Source organism: Myotis brandtii, unplaced genomic scaffold (genome assembly GCF_000412655.1).
Source record: "Myotis brandtii unplaced genomic scaffold, ASM41265v1 scaffold23, whole genome shotgun sequence".
In the NCBI taxonomy this organism is placed as follows: domain Eukaryota; kingdom Metazoa; phylum Chordata; class Mammalia; order Chiroptera; family Vespertilionidae; genus Myotis; species Myotis brandtii.
In genome coordinates this window covers 554215-573697 of record NW_005358649.1, presented here as the reverse complement: position 1 = coordinate 573697, position 19483 = coordinate 554215, and the positions used below count along the sequence as shown (strand labels likewise).

Below are 19483 nucleotides of genomic sequence, written 5' to 3'. Positions count from 1 at the left end.
ATTCAGTGTCTGGTAAGTTAATGTTCAAGAAAAAATATTAATTTTTATTAAAATGTTCTACTATTTTAACGATTACTCATTTATTTCAGCCCTTTGTATTCAGTATGTCTCTATCAAAAAAATAAACCTACATTTCTATGAAAATTGAAGCTTTTGTTTTTTTGCGGCCCACATAAACTTAAATCTGTTTATTTGGCCCGTGTTAGTCTTTGAGTTTGACATGCTTGGTGTAGAGAATAGATTGGAAGAAGTCTGGCTAGTTAGAAAGTGAGAGATGGTGAAAACTTGAATAGGGTTGGGATAAAAATGATGTGAATGAACATATTGGAAAGCTGTTTAGGAAGTAAAGTAGACAGGATTTGGTGGTGATATAAGGAATGTAGCAGAAGGAAGTCAAGAGTCAGGTTTTTGCCTTGCACCATGGAAAATAGAGAACTCAAGAGTTAGGTTTGGGGAAAAGGGAGAAGATCATGAATTTTGATCAATTTTGAGGTGCCTTTAAAACGTTCCATAGAAAATATCAGGCCCTAACTAGTTTGGCTCAGTGGATAGAGTGTCAGCCTGCAGACTGAAGGGTCCCAGGTTCTATTCTAGTCAAGGGCATGTACCTTGGTTGTGGGCACATCCACAATAGGGGGTGTTCAGGAGGCAGCTGATTGATGTTTCTCTCTCATCGATGTTTCTAACTCTCTATCCCTCTCCCTTCCTCTCTGTAAAAAATCAATAAAATATATTTTAAAAAAAAGAAAATATCAGGCGGACAACTGGATATAGAGGACAGAGCTCAGTGGATAGAATTCTTCAGCAAATTGGTTAAGTAGTCACTGAAACTGCCATCCTGGATGGGACTGACTAGATATGCAAGTATGATGAAATGCTCAATGTGGCATCCCACAAAATCTGGTTGTTCTTCTCACGTATAGATTACCCTTCCTTCCTTGGTATAATAGATGTTTTACTAATATCAACATGGACATTCTCCTTTTTCTGAAATGTCTGCATATACATGAAGAATATAGTGGGTTAATGAAGAAAAACATTTTTCTAGCCATGATTTTACATTTTGCTGTGGTCCAGGGAAGAAAAAAAAACCACTGAGAGGAATAAACGTAGACTGTGGAAAACGAAGAAACTGAATTGATGCCACACCTGCTTCTGCTCCCCAGAGAGAGCACCAGTGCTTGGGAAACATGGTGATGCACTATGAGGGGGTTTTATAGCACCATCGCCACACAGTCTTTGGGTTTTTTTCCTCGTTTAAATAGGTTGTTTTATGGCTGCCCTATCCAGGCAACAGTCTGCCATGTATAGCACTTTTTTTTATGAGATGTTTTCTCTGTTCTCAAAAGCAACTTTTAGAAAACAGAATGTTCATACATTAGGGATTCTTATGGTCAGAAGGTTGTTACTTGTGGGGTTAGAGATTCATGCAAGATGCAGGGAGCCTGAAGAATGTGGAATCACACAGCCGTGAAGGGGGAGAGGTCAGTAGGGAAGTGCTCCATAGAACCAAGACTGAGAAAGTCTGAGATTGGCAATGCGATAAGGTGATAAGGGATAAATCTCGAAGTTCTGGTTCAGAAGCGCCAGGCTGCAGGAGTGCCCAGTGATTAAGGAAGCAGAGGCAGTGGCCTAGACTCATAACTCCAAATGTGGTCCTAGGACCAGAACATCAGCCTCCAAAATGCAGAATCTCAGCTTCTGCCCCAGATCTAACAAATCAGTAACTGCATTTAAATAAGATCCCTAGGTGATTCTTAAGCACATAAAGTTTGAGGCGCACTGGTGTGGACTACTCTTTCAAGAAGTGTATGATGATGGGTAAGAGACAGGATAAAAACCAGAGGAGAAGGAGACAATGAAAAAAGAAATGAAAGAGAAGATTCCAAGAAGAGGAGGCCTGTGGAAGAGGGGAAGGAATGGAGAGAACTAATTAATTTAGAAAACGAGGTGGGACTCTCTCTTGGTTGAGAAAAATGTGAAAGAAGAAAGGAAGTATGAGACCCAGGGCGGATAAATGAGAAAACTCTGTAGGCGGAGGAACCAATTCTTCCCCATAAAACTGGTGGCAAAGTCAGTCCTTGAGGAGGAGGGGAAAGAGAGGTTAGGCCAAACAATGCTCCATAGTTTAGAAACTCCTTTCTTTCACTCACAGCACTCTTGTTTAAATAACATTCACTTTTGGTTAAAATTTCTTTGCATTTTTTTCTATAGCTCCTTAAATAGGTATCAATGTATTAAAATATTAAATACTTTAATGACCATTTACAATAAAACTTTTGCATATCTCCAAGTAGTTGGATGAGCCATGAACTTCAATAGGGCCAACATTATATAGCTTACTGACACTATTAAGTCAAATAAATATCATGGTTACAAAAATTTATAAAACGTGAAAAAATTAAAAAAAATTAATTTATACCTAAAGTTTTTATGTCTGCAAAATTTGCTAAATAAATAAAATATCTGAAAAGTTCATCTCACAGTCAGATATATTAGTGATTTACTTCATTAGTTTCCTAATGACCATTTATCATGAGGTAAAGTATCTTCGAGTAAATGGTGGAAATAAAAATTTTGATGTGTTTGCCTCTTATATAAACTAAATATCTGATTTATAAGACACCAACGAATGAACAAACCAATATGGCCTGTCATGTTTTTCCAGTTTCTAATTTATTCAACCTCTGCTCAGTATTGATCCTGACAAGCAGAGTAACCCGAAGATAAATTTATTTACTCCACAGTTTAGTCAGAAACAAGCCCAAAATTATAGATTTTCCCAAGCAGATGATGACAGGCAGTCAGGGGGATGACAAATTGCTGTCTTTAGATTTAGTTAAGACAGTTGGGCCAGACGTTTCCGATAAAAATTGGAGCATGCTGGTCAAATACAGGTTCGTCCGTGGCCATCATTAATTGTAGAGGGAGCACTGCCAGTGCTGCCGGCGCCCATACAGGAGCTCAGCGCCAGCCCTGCATGGGAAACGGAACTGGCTCCTCGGGATTTGCAGCACTCCTCTAAGTGATAGCATGACATGATCATTTATCAAACAGAGACTGTCCAGAAAAGTGTCTGCTCCCTTTAGTAACTTATTGAAGAATAGGAAAGTGAAAGCATTTTATTAAAGACAGGAAGGCAATGAACAACCAGAGCGTATCCAAAGGGTAATCATATTTCAGCACAGGATTAGTTTAGTCTTAAATAAACATGCACTGGAGGGAGTATGTCGAGAGTCATTTATCAAGTGAGGGACAATTAACAAAACTCTACAGGACTCTTTTATCTATATAGATGTAAAGTTCTCTTATTGTTATTATTACTGAACTTTTGGATGATGGGACATTGTATTCAACACTAAAAAATGCAATGCACAATTCCTTCCTTAGAGGTTTTTAGACTAAGAGAAATACAGAGAAACTCTCACATAAAATAATTATGGCTGTATCAAACACTGTCAAACAAATGCTGTAGAGAGGAGGGGGAGGGAGAGGGAGAGAGAGAGAAACATCAATGGTAAGAGAATTATCAATTGGCTGCTGCTTGCATGCCCCCCACTTGGGATCAAGCCCACGACCCGGGTATGTGTCCTGACCAGGAATTGAACTGTGACCTCCTGGTTCATAGGTCGATGCTCAGCTACTGAGCCCCTCCAGCCAGGCTAATTTTCATTCTCTTAATTTTGGTCAACAGAGAAGCTTCTGATCCACTGTCATGTAGTTGACTTATAAGAAAGCTCTCTTCAAAAGTTATAACTTCATCCTTCAGTCCTGAGCCCTGGTTTATGCTCTCCACAGAATTATCAACAATTATTTTTATTAGCAACAAAATATTTGCTTTAAAGTAATGTTTTGTCCTATTAAAGGTAGTTTTCCTTTATTTTTTGCCTTTGGCTATTGAATTTTTTAAAATCAATTCAAGGCTATAGAGTAGAAAAACAGTCTCTGCATTGCTTGTTTGAAGTAATTCATACAGACTAAATTTATCTGATTTCAAAAATTAAAAACAGAACTTTATGACACATATAAGAAATAGTCCAAGTATATTTCACTTCCACTAAATATCTAAAATAAAATATACATATTAAAAATGAGGAAGGAGTGAAAGCAAGGAAAGGGACAAAAAACAAGGCATTGAACAAAAGGATTGTGACAATGGAAAAAGAAACCCAAATCGGGAGAAAGAGGGCAAACTGAGAGAGCAGGTTCTTAAATGCTATTAATCTGTTTTTCTGACATTCATTTGGATTGTAGACCATGGAATAACTTAACTACTCCTTGAAATATCAATTAGATGATTTTCTTGTAACTATAAAAACACACAAATGTTTATGATATACATAAAACAAAACTGTACCCACATGACAATTAAAAAAGAAATCCCTATGCTCAAAAAAAGAAGGCCAAAAGGATGTATGACAACATATTGAAAATGATCTTTGGATGAGAAGCATGCAAGTGACTTTTTTCTCATATTTTCCCCTTGACCTTTTTACAGATTTTAAAAATAAATATGTATTCTTTTATAAAATAAAAAGCAAATATTGTTTGCAATGCCAATGGACTGCTTACTCACTGCTCCTTAATTGCCTTAATCTGGACACTTCCATAAATTCCACTAAGAATAGAGCATCTTCTGCAGGATGGATGGCCAGAGGGGCAAAAGTTTTTTCTGAACTGGGTCCCTTTAAGGGACTATGACAAAGAACAGTTCCATGGCCCCCAACTCAGGACCTCATTTTCTGCCTTCTCTTTAGCCCCCTTCCATTATGATTATAGACCATTATATCCAAAAATGATTTATCATACACCTTCTAAGTAGCTGGCACTGAGCTAGAACTCCACAAAAAGCAGTAATTACCTTTATAAACAATTAACTGAATGAAAATATATTGATAATTATGACATATTTTGTCTTTTTCTTTTATAATTATAGGATTTGGAATTTTTACTGAGCAAATTGATGAATCTGTGGAAAATGGATCTAAAAGGAAATCCTGTTTGTCTCAAACCAAAATACAGAGACAGATTGATACTGGTCTCCAAATCACTGGGTACACATTTATATTAATATAATTTTCTTCGAAAAAGAGACCTGGTTGACTTTTTAGTTAACGGCAAGCCTTCAGAAATATAATACGTCATCTGGATCAACTTTATGGGGGGAGGTAAAAGAGGGCATAGGGAGGTTGAGTGTTGATAGGAGGATACTTGACTTAGGGTGGTGAGCACACAATATACAGATGATGTATTATAGAATTCTACACCTGAAACCTATTTAATTTTATTAACCAATGCCACATAATAAATTCAATTTAAAAAGACAGTTTTTAAGAGGTCAACTTTAAATTCTATGTATTTTTAATAACAGCAAAAGTTAAAATTGAGAAATAAAGCATAAAATATCTGCTGTTCAGAAATAATTAATCGAGGCACCAGATACTCTTTCTTTAAAAAAAAAGAAAAGAAAATGTGGCTGTTACTAACAAAATTGGTTAGTCATAAATGTGTAGAATTTGCTCACCTTTTGCCGAATTCTCTTAGGCACAAATCCTCTGAAGATCACGAGCCTCTTTAGCTGGGTTCTGCGGACCAAGGTTTTCACTGCTGACACTTGCCAAATGGTACCCTAAAAACATATAGGAGTTCCTTTCATTGGATTGAAAGTGCAGCCGGATGGGGAGTCCTTTATGAGACCCTTACAATCATAACATTCCTCAATATGCACTATATCGGGGACATGGACCAGTAAGGGACCAAGTTATATAGCATCGGAGAGACAAGCCTGGCCTCTCCCAAAGGAGATTCATGAGCCAATTTCCTATATCGGAATTTCAGTGACATGGGTATAAAAACTATAGCAAAACTCTTTCAAAGCTCATAGCTGTAGTAAACCTTGATTAATCATAATGCTAGTGCAGTGATTCTCTTGGGGGAGGAAGGGACTGACACGAGGGCATGTCAGAAATATCCAAGAAGGTTTTTCACAATATTCTGCCCATCCCTTACCCCACCAGTCAAGGGTAGGGAACAGAGAACAGTCATGTGTAATTTTCAAAGCTCTATAGATGATTCTGCCATGCACCACCCCCAACTGTCTATTTCCTCCTCTCTCTCACCCGTGCACACAATTGTATTAGTCTACTTTCCTTAGGAAGCAGAGTAATAAAGTAAATACAATTAATGTTTGATAATTAAGAATCTTCCAATGTTTATGAACCATTTCTGGAAACATTTCTCATGATACAGTACCATAGGCAATGCTGTAACAGATATGGAGACAAGTGTACTAATTTCCAAGTAAAGAGAATTTATTCAAAGTTTAAAAAAATAAATCTTCTATAACATATTTTATGATTATAAAATTTAATACATATTTCTTCTAGAAAATATAGAAAATAAATATTATTCATAATCCTGCAAAATCTATTTAGACTTTGGTATGTGTCCTTACAGTCTTTTTCTTCTATGTATATATACATATATAACAAATTCTCTTTGATTTAGCTCATTTAATTTCCTTGTTTTTCCTAAATACAAAACAAAACAAAAAACCCACAAAGTTAATTGAAGGCCTGATTTTATATGTCCCAGTAAAAAGAACTATATGGAGCCATTTTCTGTTTTGTAAGTAACCCGGCCTTATCAAATAGATACTTGTTTACTTAGTATGATGGAAGCAGCTCATTAAAACAGATCTCATGGGTCTCTGATCTTGTGTCCATTTCCTGGCTTCCCCTTCTGAACCACCTCTACACCTAATAGCCTCAAATGAGATCATTTGCTAAAAGTGAGATAGAATCAGATTTACTGAGGCATAAGCTAGTCATTCCTCAGCTTTGTCTGAAACATTAACATAAGGAAGTGGGATTATGGTAAAAGATTTAGGTTTTTCATTCCTTATCCTCATAATAGATGTTTTAAAAATATGTACTGACTTACACACATAACACATCCAAAAATATACTAATAAATTATACAATTAATAAAAACATATCTGGCAAAGATATCAGTATATACCAGTATAAGTGGTTGGGAAAACTGAGTGTAAAAGAATGACCTTTAATAATAAGTTATAAGTACTAAGATGTATAATGATAGGTGCTTTGCAGTCCGAGTTCCGGGAGAAGAGCTGGCGAAAGGCCGCCGCATTCCTTCATTTCGATTCTTTCTCACTACCTGAGACACAACTGTGTGAAATATGAGTCGGCATATAACACCAAGGCTCGATTGGAGTTCAATACTAGTAGAAGATGAAGAATCAGACCAGCCAGTTGGAGCCGTGGTTGACCAGCAGCCCAGGGATGAACAACCTCAACAAGAGGAGCCACCCACTGAGAGTCAGGATATGACACCTGATGAAGAGAAAGCAGATGCAGGAGCACCTGAGGTTCAAGGGACTGACCTTGAAGCTGATCTTCAAGAACTGGCGAAACCAATGACTGGGGCTGAGGGTGGAGATGATCCTGAAGTCATGGGGCATGCTTGCGCAAATCCAGAGCCCATTGAAATGCCAGAAACAGGGGAAGGAAAACCAGCCATTTAAAGGAAGATGATCTGAAGACACACAGATTATTCTTATGCTGTATACTTCACTGTTAAAGTTCTCTCAATAAAGTTTTACAGCATTATCCAAGGAATCTTGAAGAAAAAAAAAAGATGTATAATGATAAAATATTTTGCCAATTTCTTACATTATAATTTGGAAAGTGCTATTATTCAGTTAAAATAAGTACAAGAGACAAGCTAAGGAAACAATTATACTTCTAGAGTTTATGGTTCTAGTTTATATTTCCAGTTTCATCACTTGATTTGGAATATAACAATATTATAGATCATATTTAAGTGGCAATGTTAATATTTTCAGTAGTACAATTAATATTTTATCAGGATATTATCATTTTCCCTTATAAGAATATGACCCAAAAAATGTTTCTACATTCTTTCTACATTCTGGAATCTAGCAGAAGACATTACATGGATGATGAGAGAAAATATATTTAATTTTTTAAGCTGCTATATAAGGAAATTGTGCTAGAAAAGATAACATTTTATCTTAATGTTAATTGAAGGCCACCTATATTCATGTGATTAAAGTCACATAAAATATCCTATAATTTTATAGTACAATATATCATATACAATAGAATACTGTCAAACATTATTAAAAATTAAGTTTAAAGAAAAACACAGCCCTAACCGGTTTGGCTCAGTGGATAGAGCATCAGTCAGCCTGCGGACTGAAAGGTCCCAGGTTCGATTTCAGTCAAGGGCATGTACCTTGGTTGCGGGCACATCCCCAGTAGGAGGTGTGCAGGAGGCAGCTGATCAATGGTTTCTCTCTCATCAAGGCTTCTAACTCTCTATCCCTCTCTCTTCCTCTCTGTAAAAAATCAATAAAATATATTTTTTTAAAAAAGAAAAACACAGTAAGATGCTCATGATACAATATTTAAAAGTATGCTGTAATGCTGTATAAATAGAGAATTCCAATTTTATATAATACACATATATGTACATACATAGAAAACAAAAAATTGCTAAGAAATATACTAAAGTGTTATCAGTCCTAGCTGGTTTGGCTCAGTGGATAGAGCATCGGCCTGCGGACTGAAGGGTCCCAGATTCGATTCTGGCCAAGGGTCCATGCCCAGGTTTCGGGCTCGATCCCCATTAGGGGGTGTGCAGGAGGCAGCTGATCAATGATTCCCTCTCATCATTGATGTTTCTCTCTCTCTCCCTCTCCTTTCCTCTCTGAAATCAATAAAAATATGTTAAAAAATAAATTGTTATCAGTGATTTTTAGTCATTATTTCTAGTGAAATACAGGCAATGTTAATTTTTTTGTATTTTCCAAATGTCTTACAACATACAAAAATTATTCATCTAATTTAAGATGCTTAATTTGCAAAAAAATTTTTAAAGGAACAAAATGTAAAGATAACTGAAATCTCTCTTCAGAGAACCAAGAGCGCAGCTATGTGGGTTGTTCCTATGATATAGCCTATGTCCTAGGATATAATAAGCATTATTAATGTATGTGCTTTTAAAATACTGTGTTACATACATACATCCTCTTAGTCACTTTAAGATAAAAATATTTTGCTTTTTCCTAAGAATAGCCATAATATTATTTAAATAATTATAGATGATATTTAATATTTGTTAGGTATGACATTTTTTGCTTTTTAAAATAATAATATAATTTAAATATGATCTTAGAAGGGTGACCATACATCAAATTCTGTTTACAATGATTATCTTTTTTTTTTTTAAATATATTTTATTGATTTTTTACAGAGAGGAAGGGAGAGAGATAGAGAGTTAGAAACATCGATCAGCTGCCTCCTGCACATCTCCTACTGGGGATGTGCCTGCAACCCAGGTACATGCCCTTGACCGGAATCAGACCTGGGACCTTTCAGTCCGCAAGCTGACGCTCTATCCACTGAGCCAAACCGGTTTCGGCTACAATGATTATCTTTGTCAGTGATGGGAAGGAGAGGTATGGATAGTAATTACATCCATGTTTTTATGTTTTTCCCCCATCATGTTTCAGTTACTTTTAATAAGCACATATTCTTGTTGAAATTAAAAATAAATAAAATCTAGACAAAAATACAGAGTGTATAAATAAGTATTTTAAAAAGAAATTTATTTCAGCATATAGAGTAACAAGTTTGTGTGCCCCTGAACAAGAAATATATATATCTTACATATATAGTGACATATCTATATTGTATTTTAACATATATATTTTTATCTAGACTGTCTTGATGGAAAAGAAATTAAAAACATGGAAAGACAATTTCTAATAAATTGGAAAGCATCCAAAGATGCCAAGAAAATCAGCAAGAAAAAGAACAGTAAAAAGGAGGATGACAGTATCTCTTATATAAGTAAGTAGACTGCCATTCATTAGTTGACCACTTCTACTAGCAAAGGGAATATTCTCCTCAACAAAAAATGTGCCATGAAATGAGCAAGTTTTGTTTAGATTTTGTTTAAAGTTTTTGATTTTTTTACTTATTTACAACTAGAGACCTGGTGCATGAAATCCGTGCACTCATGGGGGGGGGCGGGTCCCTCAACCTAGCCTGTGCCCTCTCACAGTCCAGGAGCCCTCGGGGGGTGTCCGACTGATAGCTTAGGCCCGCTCCCCCCAATCAGTCGGACATCCTTAGTGCTTCTGCGGAGGTGGGAGAGGCTCCCGCCACTGCCGCTGTGTTCGCCAGCCATGAGTCCAGCTTCTGGCTGAGGGGTGCTCCCCCTGTGAGTGCGCACTGACCACCAGGGGGCAGCTCCTGCATTGAGCATCTGCCCCCTGGTGGTCAATGTGCATCATAGTGACCGGTCATTCCACCTTTCAGTCAATTTGCATATTAGCCTTTTATTATATAGGATTCCTAGGAAATTTAACCTGTAATGTTTATATCTGAATATGATAGCCACTATCAGCTAAACCTGTGTTTCGTTCCTACAATGTAAACAGAGCCATAAGGGTGGGGGAAAATGTGTACTTTTCTATCTGGCCAAAGGGCACAGTATTAGTTATGTAAATGGTGCAACAGCACCAGCTAGTAAAGTGTGAAACCTAAGTCACTAGTATATTCGTTTAGCAACAGTGCAAAAATTACATTTTTCATCAGGATAGAAAATAAAAATGCATCACAACCACTTCTGTGGCCTATACTCTGTGGCATGTCTCCTTTCTTATGTACACATACCAACACTTGCATATTTTGATTATAATATGCCTAAGGTTGTTTTACAAAGGACATGCCAACCTCCCTTGCCTAAGTAATGAAACTTAATGTAGCTAAGTGCAGCCCTGACTGGTTTGGCTCAGTGGATAGAGTGTCGGCCTGCAGACTGAAAGGTCCCAGGTTCGATTCCAGTCAAGGGCATGTACCTTGGTTGCGGGCACATCCCCAGTAGGAGGGTGTGCAGGAGGCAGCTGATTGATGTTTCTCTCTCATCGATGTTTCTAACTCTCTATTCCTCTCCCTTCCTCTCTGTAAAAAATCAATAGAATATATTTTAAAAAATAAATGTAGCTAAGTGTAATGGGTAACAATTATCTTTATCATCTTGGGGAGCATCCTAGAATTCACTCTTCCCAGATTCTGTAGTACACACATTAGAATGAGCCCCTTCCTCCATTGCCATCTCTATCCAAATGATGATACAGTTCTGAGCTTCTCAAACTTAAAAACAGTGACATCACTCAATACATGTATATAGCTCTATCCTTAGGTATGTGGCCAATAGCTAACGCTATAGTCTTTATGCAAAGACTGTTATTACTGCTCAAGAGAAACAGAAAGCAGGAATTAAAGTCTAGAAGATACATTTTAAAATCTACAATATACTTTCAGATGTTTAGAAGACTAAAAATTAAGCTTTTAAAGACAACTCAGTATAACCAAGTGCGTCATAAATGAACAGAAATTCTTAGTAATTTTTGTACTCCCTGGCCTTTTACATACTTTTGATAGCCTTGTAAATGTGGAGTTTCATATTAGAGATATATGCTAAGGTTATAAGGACTATGACCTCAAACTTCAAAGATTTTACAATAAAAATCTTGTCCTAAATATAATCACATAACTATATAACTCAAAATTGAAAACAAAATCACTTTAACAAAATCCAAAATATATGCATATCTTTTAGTATTTATTTTTGTAGTGATTAGATGGAAACATTAATTTATTCATTTAATAAATGTTTACTGAGTACCTTGGATATGTTCCAGACTATGCTAGCCCCCGGGAATTAAAACTGATTAAGGCAGACCTCACTTAAAGGGAAATCACTGCTAGAAAGGGAGGACCTGTAACGATCTGGAATGTTAAGTGCCAAAATAAAGGCATGAACATAGTCCAAAAACTATACGTGACTAATCTACTCCCTAAAGTAAACACTATAAAAAAAATGAGCTCAGAAAAGCAAAATACAAGGGCAGTTAATATTTATAATGTTGGTGTACCCATTTTGTCTATGAGCGTTGACTATAAATTTTCCTGTGTAGGTTTTTATGTATGAAAGCCTATGATATTTTATCTTGGATATTAATTTTTTATTGGTTTTACCATGGTTCTATTTAACTTTACTTAATTCCATTTCATAAAACATAATTTTAGATAGTCTAATGCTATGTCTACAATTTAATTATTAGTTTCAAAGCAGAATGCTTTTAATTCTTTGTATGCAGGTACCTTTGAAGCAATGCATCATATAGTTCCTGTTTATTACCCACAAGTGGGTAAGCCAAAATTAGTCTTTCTCTCTGATGCACAAAGACACATTGCTAATGAAAATGCACCTCCAGAAAGCTCCCAAGATAATAAGCCTAAAATTATTGAAGAGACCAGGTATGTGCTTGTCAAATATTTGTGCGATTTGCCTTTTTGGGGGAAATGGGACACTCTCACTGTCAACAACACAGAGGAAGAGAGGCCCTTCATCTGTCTCTCATAATTCACTGTTCTTAATTCTTCTTGGCCAAGCACTGCCCCCCCCCCCCCAAAGAAAGAGTTAACTGTTGCTTAGCCCAAACAGTCACAAAGTTGAGGTGGAAGAGTTAGTTCAAGAACCTAAGGTTTTGGTTTGAAAGGGCACGTACCTGGGTTGCAGGCTCCCCAGTTGGGGTGAGTGTGGGAGGCAACCAAATGGTGTCTCTCTCTCTCTCTCTCTCTCTCTCTCTCTCTCTCTCTCTTCCTCCCTCCCTCCCTTCCACTCTCTCTAAAAATCAATGGAAAAAATATCTGGTGGTAAGGATTAACAAAAAAAAAAGAGCTAGGAGTCACCACTAGACACTGAGGTAGGCAGGTAACTCAGGAAAGTCCCAGAAGCAGCAGGAAGAGATGTCTGCACAAGCAGGGATTATATCAAAGGTGCTGAAGGCCCAGTTGATGACGGGTAGTCCACTGAGTGAGTGGATGACTACAGCAAGGGTAGCTGGTAGCAGGAAGGAGGGGAGAGGCTGGCTACTTTCACTACTTCTCCAAACCAAATGTTACTAACTAGTGTCCCTGAAGGAGACACAAGTGCATTAGATCCTCAAAGGGGCTTATGATCCAAAAAATAGTTTAAAAATCACTGTAATCAGAGGCAGTGGACATACTTTGGAATAGATTTCCTTTTTCAAGAACTCTGCTGAAGGTCAGGGGGGTCTGTCATGCGAACCTCTTTGCAGGGTCCAATCAAAGGGTGATGACTTAGCATTCCTTAATGGGGCCACATGCAGAAGACCCATGAATAGTGCTGCACTGTCCAACCACCATTCCCTAAAGACTGGCTGGGGCTAACCAAGATGGAGGCTTAGGGGAGAGAGGGTACTGTGAGTCTGGAAAATGCTTTATCTGGGAAGAGGAAAAAGAAGCCCTAGTTCGGGTGTCTTGCCTCCTCTCCATTCACACACACATATGCACAAAAACTGGAAGCTGCATGAAAATTTGCTTTACTGCTTATGTACATTGTAATTACCATCAAAATGTTAGCCAGTTTGTCCATAGTACCCCAGTCATTTTTTTTAAAGATTTACACAACTGGTGTCAATTCCACGACAGTGTTCTTGAGTTCTGTTTCTTGCCAAGCATTTTGAAAGGTCTTGCTAGTACATCATATATCATCAAGATAGAAAAGAAAACAATAAAAATGGGCACAGCCTCAGAAAACAATGTTGGTAAATTCTATACTCTGCCACACACACTAAGATCAATTGTGAACTGTGACACATACCACATATTTGTAGCTTCAAGCAACGCTGTAAGTCACCAGGACTGCACTGACAAAAACAGCAAATAAATCACTCTACCCTCATTTTCCTTACTAGGAACACTAAATACAGAGCTAAATGCATTTTTAAATATATTTTATTGATTTTTTACAGAGAGGAAGGGAGAGGGATAGAGAGTTAGAAGCATCAATGAGAGAGAAACCTCGATCAGCTGCCTCCTGCACACTCCCTACTGGGTATGTGCCCGCAACCAAGGTACATGTCCTTGACCAGAATCGAACCTGGGACCCTTGAGTCCGCAGGCCGACGCTCTATCCACTGAGCCAAACCCGTTAGGGCCTAAATGCATTTTTAACTACTACATATGCTAAGACCGGCTACCCTAAAGAAGCCAGCAGAATACAGGAGTTCCTATGGGAAGAACATAAAGAATGTCCTACTATCAGTGAGGTTGATTATGTTCAGTCCTGAGTCTTCAGTTTTATAACGTGAAAAAATATTATTTTAAATGTTTATTTCCTCAGGTGACATTTTTACTGAGGACATACCAAAATATTGTTTTGTTATTGCAAAAGATTTGTCTTTTTAAATGGGACTATCAATTCTACCTCTTTTTGATATAAAAGGTGATCAAATATATGATGGAATTTCATTAAGCTAGATTTTTAGGGTGTGCCTACTGCTAACATTTTACTAATTTAGTGTAGAGCTAAGAGATGAGAATAAAGCTAGAATGTCAGTAAAATGTTAAAAAACAAAATACCCAAAAAAAGAAAAAGAAAAAAATAATAACCAGCCCAAACACAAAGAATAGATTTCAGTTTCTAAAAAGTTGATTAAAGTTACTCCTTCCCTTAATTACCTTAAAGGGGAGAATGGGCAGACAAGTGGCCTACGGTCTACATTTAATATTCCAGGTGGGAGCCTACTCAGAGGTGGAAAGGAGCTTAGAGCTCTTCTTTCAAAATGCTAAGAGTATGTGACCCACACTCCTTTAAGGTTCCGCACGGTGGGAGCTGTGCCTGTACCCTTGTGGAACCCAGTGAAGCAACATCTGTGCAATGACAGGGGAATGTTTTCCACCTCCTCTATAAATGCGTGCAGTCTGTGCTCATGTATATTTACACAAGCCTGCTTTCCCTACAGGGAGGAAAAAGTCAGACTCGTTGACGTTGTTTTTGACCCTCAAACTGAACTTGATACTATCAATGTACACTTTAATTAAAGATTAGTTCAAAACTATTTTTTATTTAAAGGCTGATTCTGAACCAATGTCTTCACGGTTCATTTAAAAATAATATATGCTATTAAACAAAAAAATGTACACATTGCTTCTTTCTGTGTTTGTCACAGAAGTTTCCTCTCTTTTCAAACATGTTAGGAGGTGCTTGAGCCTTAGTAATTTTAAAATAGACATTAAATGCATTTATGTATTGTAAATAAGATCAACTGAGACAATGCAATGAAAAAAGCAAATTGGTACTTGATTATTTAACTATCAAGTCTAAGCAATGTCAATAGAGTCAAATCATCTCTTTTGCTAATGCAAAAATAATAACTTTCTAGCCGGGTTAAATGCCCTTACTTAATTCAGATACCTTGAAGGAATGTGAATCTCTGGGGCCCATAATTTGCAGGAAATGTTAACTGAATGTTATTTAACTATCAATAAAGTACCTACTATCTTTAGTTAGAATACGGAAGCTTTAAATATCTTTGTGTTAAAAATGAACTTTAAAACAGTAAAAATCATTTGCTTTCATCACTATTAAAGGTTATGTTTAAACAGTTGTAACAACAGATCTCCTATGTGCTTCAAGAAGAATCTTTAAAACTTAGAAAATATTTCTAATCAGAAAATTCTGTGATGATCTCATCTAAATGCTTTTAATTTTGCTGTGTTAAAACCTCAGCCTAATTAATTTTACAGGCAAAATAAACTTAGATGTATAAGTAATGTAGGTATAATATTACGATTTTGATTTGCAGTCTTCAAAGAACTCTTTTGAAATTAGGATACAACCTCCCTTTAAAAAAAAAAAAAGCAATTGTGGTAAGCAACCAAGTTTTTAAAAGCAGTGTAAGGTAGCTTTTGTGACTTCTAGTCTCAACTCTGTCAGTGGCTTACTCTGTGAACTAGAGTTATGCAAGATCTAATTTACGAGATTTGTATCAGTTATTTTCCATTCTAATATGTCTATTTTGAAAGCTGAATCTTCATTACCTAAACAAGTTTTAAAAATCAGTAGAACCCTGTGAGATGAGAACACTATCAGCCCCATTTTATAGGCGGAGAAGCCAGTCAGAGGAGCTCCGAGTCACATTATTGCCATGAGGCAGAGCTAGGACCTGAATCCCTATCATTGACTCCAAAAGCCAAGCTCTCAGCTACTCTGCAAGGGGGTCTCAAAAACACCCTCAGGTGTAGGCAGGTAAAGGAAGTGAGGGAAGTGGGTGAGCTGTGATTGAGGTGAATTGGAGAGCACATGTCCAACTAAAGGCAGCTGCACGTCCTTGGCTCCAAAGCAATGTACCCAAGCCTATATGCTCAACTTGAGATATCTAGCTGTCAAGCAAGATATCTAGATTGTGAAATCATCTAATTTTAAAATACTGCATCATTTTTTCCTTTAAAATATCTATTAAAATAGATAAAAAGGTCCCTTTCGGTTTGGCTCAGTGGATGGAGCGTCGGCCTGCGGACTGAAAGGTCACAGGTTCGATTCCGGTCAAGGGCATGTGCCTGGGTTGCGGGCACATCCCCAGTGGGAGATGTGCGGGAGGCAGCTGATCGGTGTTTCTCTCTCATCGATGTTTCTAACTCTCTATCTATCTCTCTCCCTTCCTCTCTGTAAAAGATCAATAAAATATATTTTAAAAAGAAGAAAAAAAAGAAACTTTAAAAAAAATAGATAAAAAGAAAAAATATGGTAATACTAGCGAGGATATGGGACAACTGGAACTCTCAGGCATTACTGGTGGGGATGCAAAAATAGTACAGCCACTTTGGAAAATAGTTTGACATATTCTTATAAAGTTAAACATTTACTTACCATATCTAGCAGTCCTACTCCTAGGTATTTTCCGAAGTGAAATGGACCTATACTCACACAAGAAACCAGACTTAAAGGCTACAGACTGTATAACTCTAAGACATTCTGGCAAAGGCAAAACCATAGAGACATAAAACAGATGAGTAGTTGCCAAGGCTAGGGGTAAGCACCAGGGAATTTGACAGGGAGGAATATTGCAAATCTTTATTGTGGTAGTGGTTATATGACTATACATGTTTATCAAAACTTGTTAAACTATATAGTCAAAATAATGAATTTATGTAAATTATATCTTAAATAATGAGGGAAAGAGTTGAAAGGTGAAAAAAGTACCAATTATATGAAACCTTTTGTGATATAATATATATATATATATATATATATAATTAAGCAATATATCATCTTCACTGCTGTGTGATTATTTTACATTATAAAAACAGTGAGTTAAGATTGCAAGTAATTTGACATATTTAGAAAAAAGACAAGTATAATTTCAAGACCTACATCACATTCTGTGAAAATTGATAGCACTCTAAAGCTGTGTACTTTCTGGGATCCTAGACAAGAACTTGAGAGAATGATATACTATGAAAATAGTATCTGGATTATTAATGAGTCAAGTTAAAGTATGCCCTTTATTGAAATAATAGATCCAAAAGTGTTTTGCAGATTATGAAGAACTCTACAAATATCAAATAGAAAAGTATGGTAAAAAGCACAAGCATTAGGGCCCATCGGCTTGACTTAAATCCTATCTCTGACACTTACTAGCTGTGTGACCTTGAACAAATTACTTCCAGCGGTTCTCAACCTGTGGGTCGCGAACAATGAAAATATATCCTGCATATCAGATATTTACATTAAGGTTCATAACAGTAGCAAAATTACAGTTATGAAGTAGCAACAAAAATAATTTTATGGTTGGGGGTCACCACAACATGAGGAACTGTATTAAAAGGGTCGGGGCATTAGGAAGGTTGGGAACCACTGAATCCCTCTGAGCTTTATTTTCTCAACTGTAAAATGTAAAATTCTCAAAGCATTTTTGTAAAGACCAAATGGAAAATATAGTACTTTTAAAAATATATATACTTTTATTGATTTCAGAGAGGAAGGGAGAGGGAGAGAGAAATAGAACATCAATGATGACAGAATCATTGATTGGCTGCCTACATGCCCCCCACTGGGGATCGAACCTGCAACCTGGGCATGTGCCCTTGACCAGAATCAAACCTGGGACCCTTCAGTCCACAGGCCAACGCTCTATCCACTGAGCCAAACCAGCTAGGGCGATATAGTACTTTTTGTAAAACACAGCATATATAGCGTTAAATAAGTTATTTACCAATTTACGTAATGTTGAAAATTTGAACACTTTCATCTTTTTAAAATATTTTTCCTTTTCCCCATCTATTTTTAATTTAACTGAAAACTCTGGTTTCTTGCAGTTATTGGACTAATTTAGAATCATCAGAGGATTCAGAGAGCCTACTTAGAGTGGCAGCAGCTAGGACAGGGGGTGGCTGGCAGTGACTGTACTTTTTACATCAGTCCTTTCTTTGGGCCAGCCATTGTTAGCCGCCATTGTGCCCCCTCCATTCCACCTCGCCGGGTGGGCTAGGGTGAGGATTCGAGATGCCCAGGGTGCAAAATTTGAGTCCCAGGCACCTCATTTGCCTCACCCTAATCTTGGCCCACCTTCCCTCCAATATTCCATTTTCACACCTCTCCCAGCTCAGATTTTCCTATTCTTCCCTATCCAGGCAATGAAGCAGGGGAGGGGATGAGTGGGATTCTTTAAATTCTGAAAAGATTTACATATTCTGGCGACTAATCATTAGCCTTTACTATTGCTATTGTGTCCTACAGTCTATGTTTGCTACCTGTTTTGAATAACTTTCATTTTTTGAAATAATTTAACACTAGGTTTCCCCCCCTCTATTAACAGGAATCTCTGAAGGAATCTGAAAGGTTGTGACAAAAAGTGATGAACATGAACCTCACCATCTGTATAATCCAAAAGTAAAAGAAAATTTGTTTGTAAAAAAAACGACTCAATTCAGCCTTAAGAGGTCTGAAACGTTTTGGGTGGGTTTTTTTTTTCCACCTTTATATACAGAACTAGGTAACATCAACTTTTGTGGCTGTATCTTTATATTACTACATGAGAAAAACCTTTAAGTTCTTGTTTGATTTGCTTCTTTACTGAATCGGAAACACTGTTTCCAGTTGCTTTATTCCTCATGACATATCATTTACTGGCTTTCTCACTCATTAGGGAAGGAATCCTTTTCTGAACCAAAGGTGTTTTGGTGTGCTTCTGTCTAAAGTAAGTCTGATCACAGTTACTGAACGACATAAAAGCCTGAGGATTATTCTGATTCACGAATATACTCAAGTGCAGAACCATGTACTCAAAGGTCACTATGCAGTGTTTGGTTCTTCCCATGTGCAAAGCTGTTGTCCAGTATGAAACCGTGTACAAGAGCAGTTTCATGAATGGTGTCATAAATTGGTTATTCCGTCTTTACCCCCCAAAATATTTTTATTTTTTCAAAAGAGATTTTTCAACGCCCTGCTCTTCGAATTGCCGGCACTGTTTCCAGGATGTACTGCTTAGTCGCTAGAAAAAGTGCGTCCACTCAGACTCCGCCTGGGAAGCGCTGAGGGCAGGGGGCCGGGGCCG

At 37.1% G+C, this 19483-nt stretch overlaps 3 protein-coding genes across 4 annotated transcripts in view; 2 read left to right on the top strand and 1 right to left on the bottom strand.

Moving 5' to 3' along the window:
- CSPP1 (centrosome and spindle pole associated protein 1) overlaps positions 1-7493 on the bottom strand; it is a 157698-nt gene extending 150205 nt beyond the window's left edge. For both annotated transcript variants that reach the window (XM_005866341.2, XM_014539806.1), the window contains exons 1-2: positions 7406-7493; positions 5525-5629 (exon numbers count right to left, since the gene is read on the bottom strand). The gene's annotated coding sequence lies outside the window, so the exon portion shown is untranslated. The remainder of the gene's footprint in view (positions 1-5524; positions 5630-7405) is intronic.
- Positions 1-18855, top strand: part of PPP1R42 (protein phosphatase 1, regulatory subunit 42) — a 35619-nt gene extending 16764 nt beyond the window's left edge. The window contains exons 6-9 of the mRNA XM_005866345.2: positions 4937-5054; positions 9768-9899; positions 12218-12377; positions 18746-18855. Coding sequence (XP_005866407.1) covers positions 4937-5054; positions 9768-9899; positions 12218-12377; positions 18746-18755 — 420 coding nt within the window. The 3' untranslated portion in view covers positions 18756-18855. The remainder of the gene's footprint in view (positions 1-4936; positions 5055-9767; positions 9900-12217; positions 12378-18745) is intronic.
- Positions 7131-7631, top strand: LOC102249625 (P antigen family member 3-like). The gene has a single exon (XM_005866396.2). The coding sequence runs from the start codon at positions 7202-7204 to the stop codon at positions 7544-7546; it is 345 nt and encodes a 114-aa protein (XP_005866458.1). The 5' UTR covers positions 7131-7201; the 3' UTR covers positions 7547-7631.
- Positions 18856-19483: the final 628 nt, after the last annotated feature.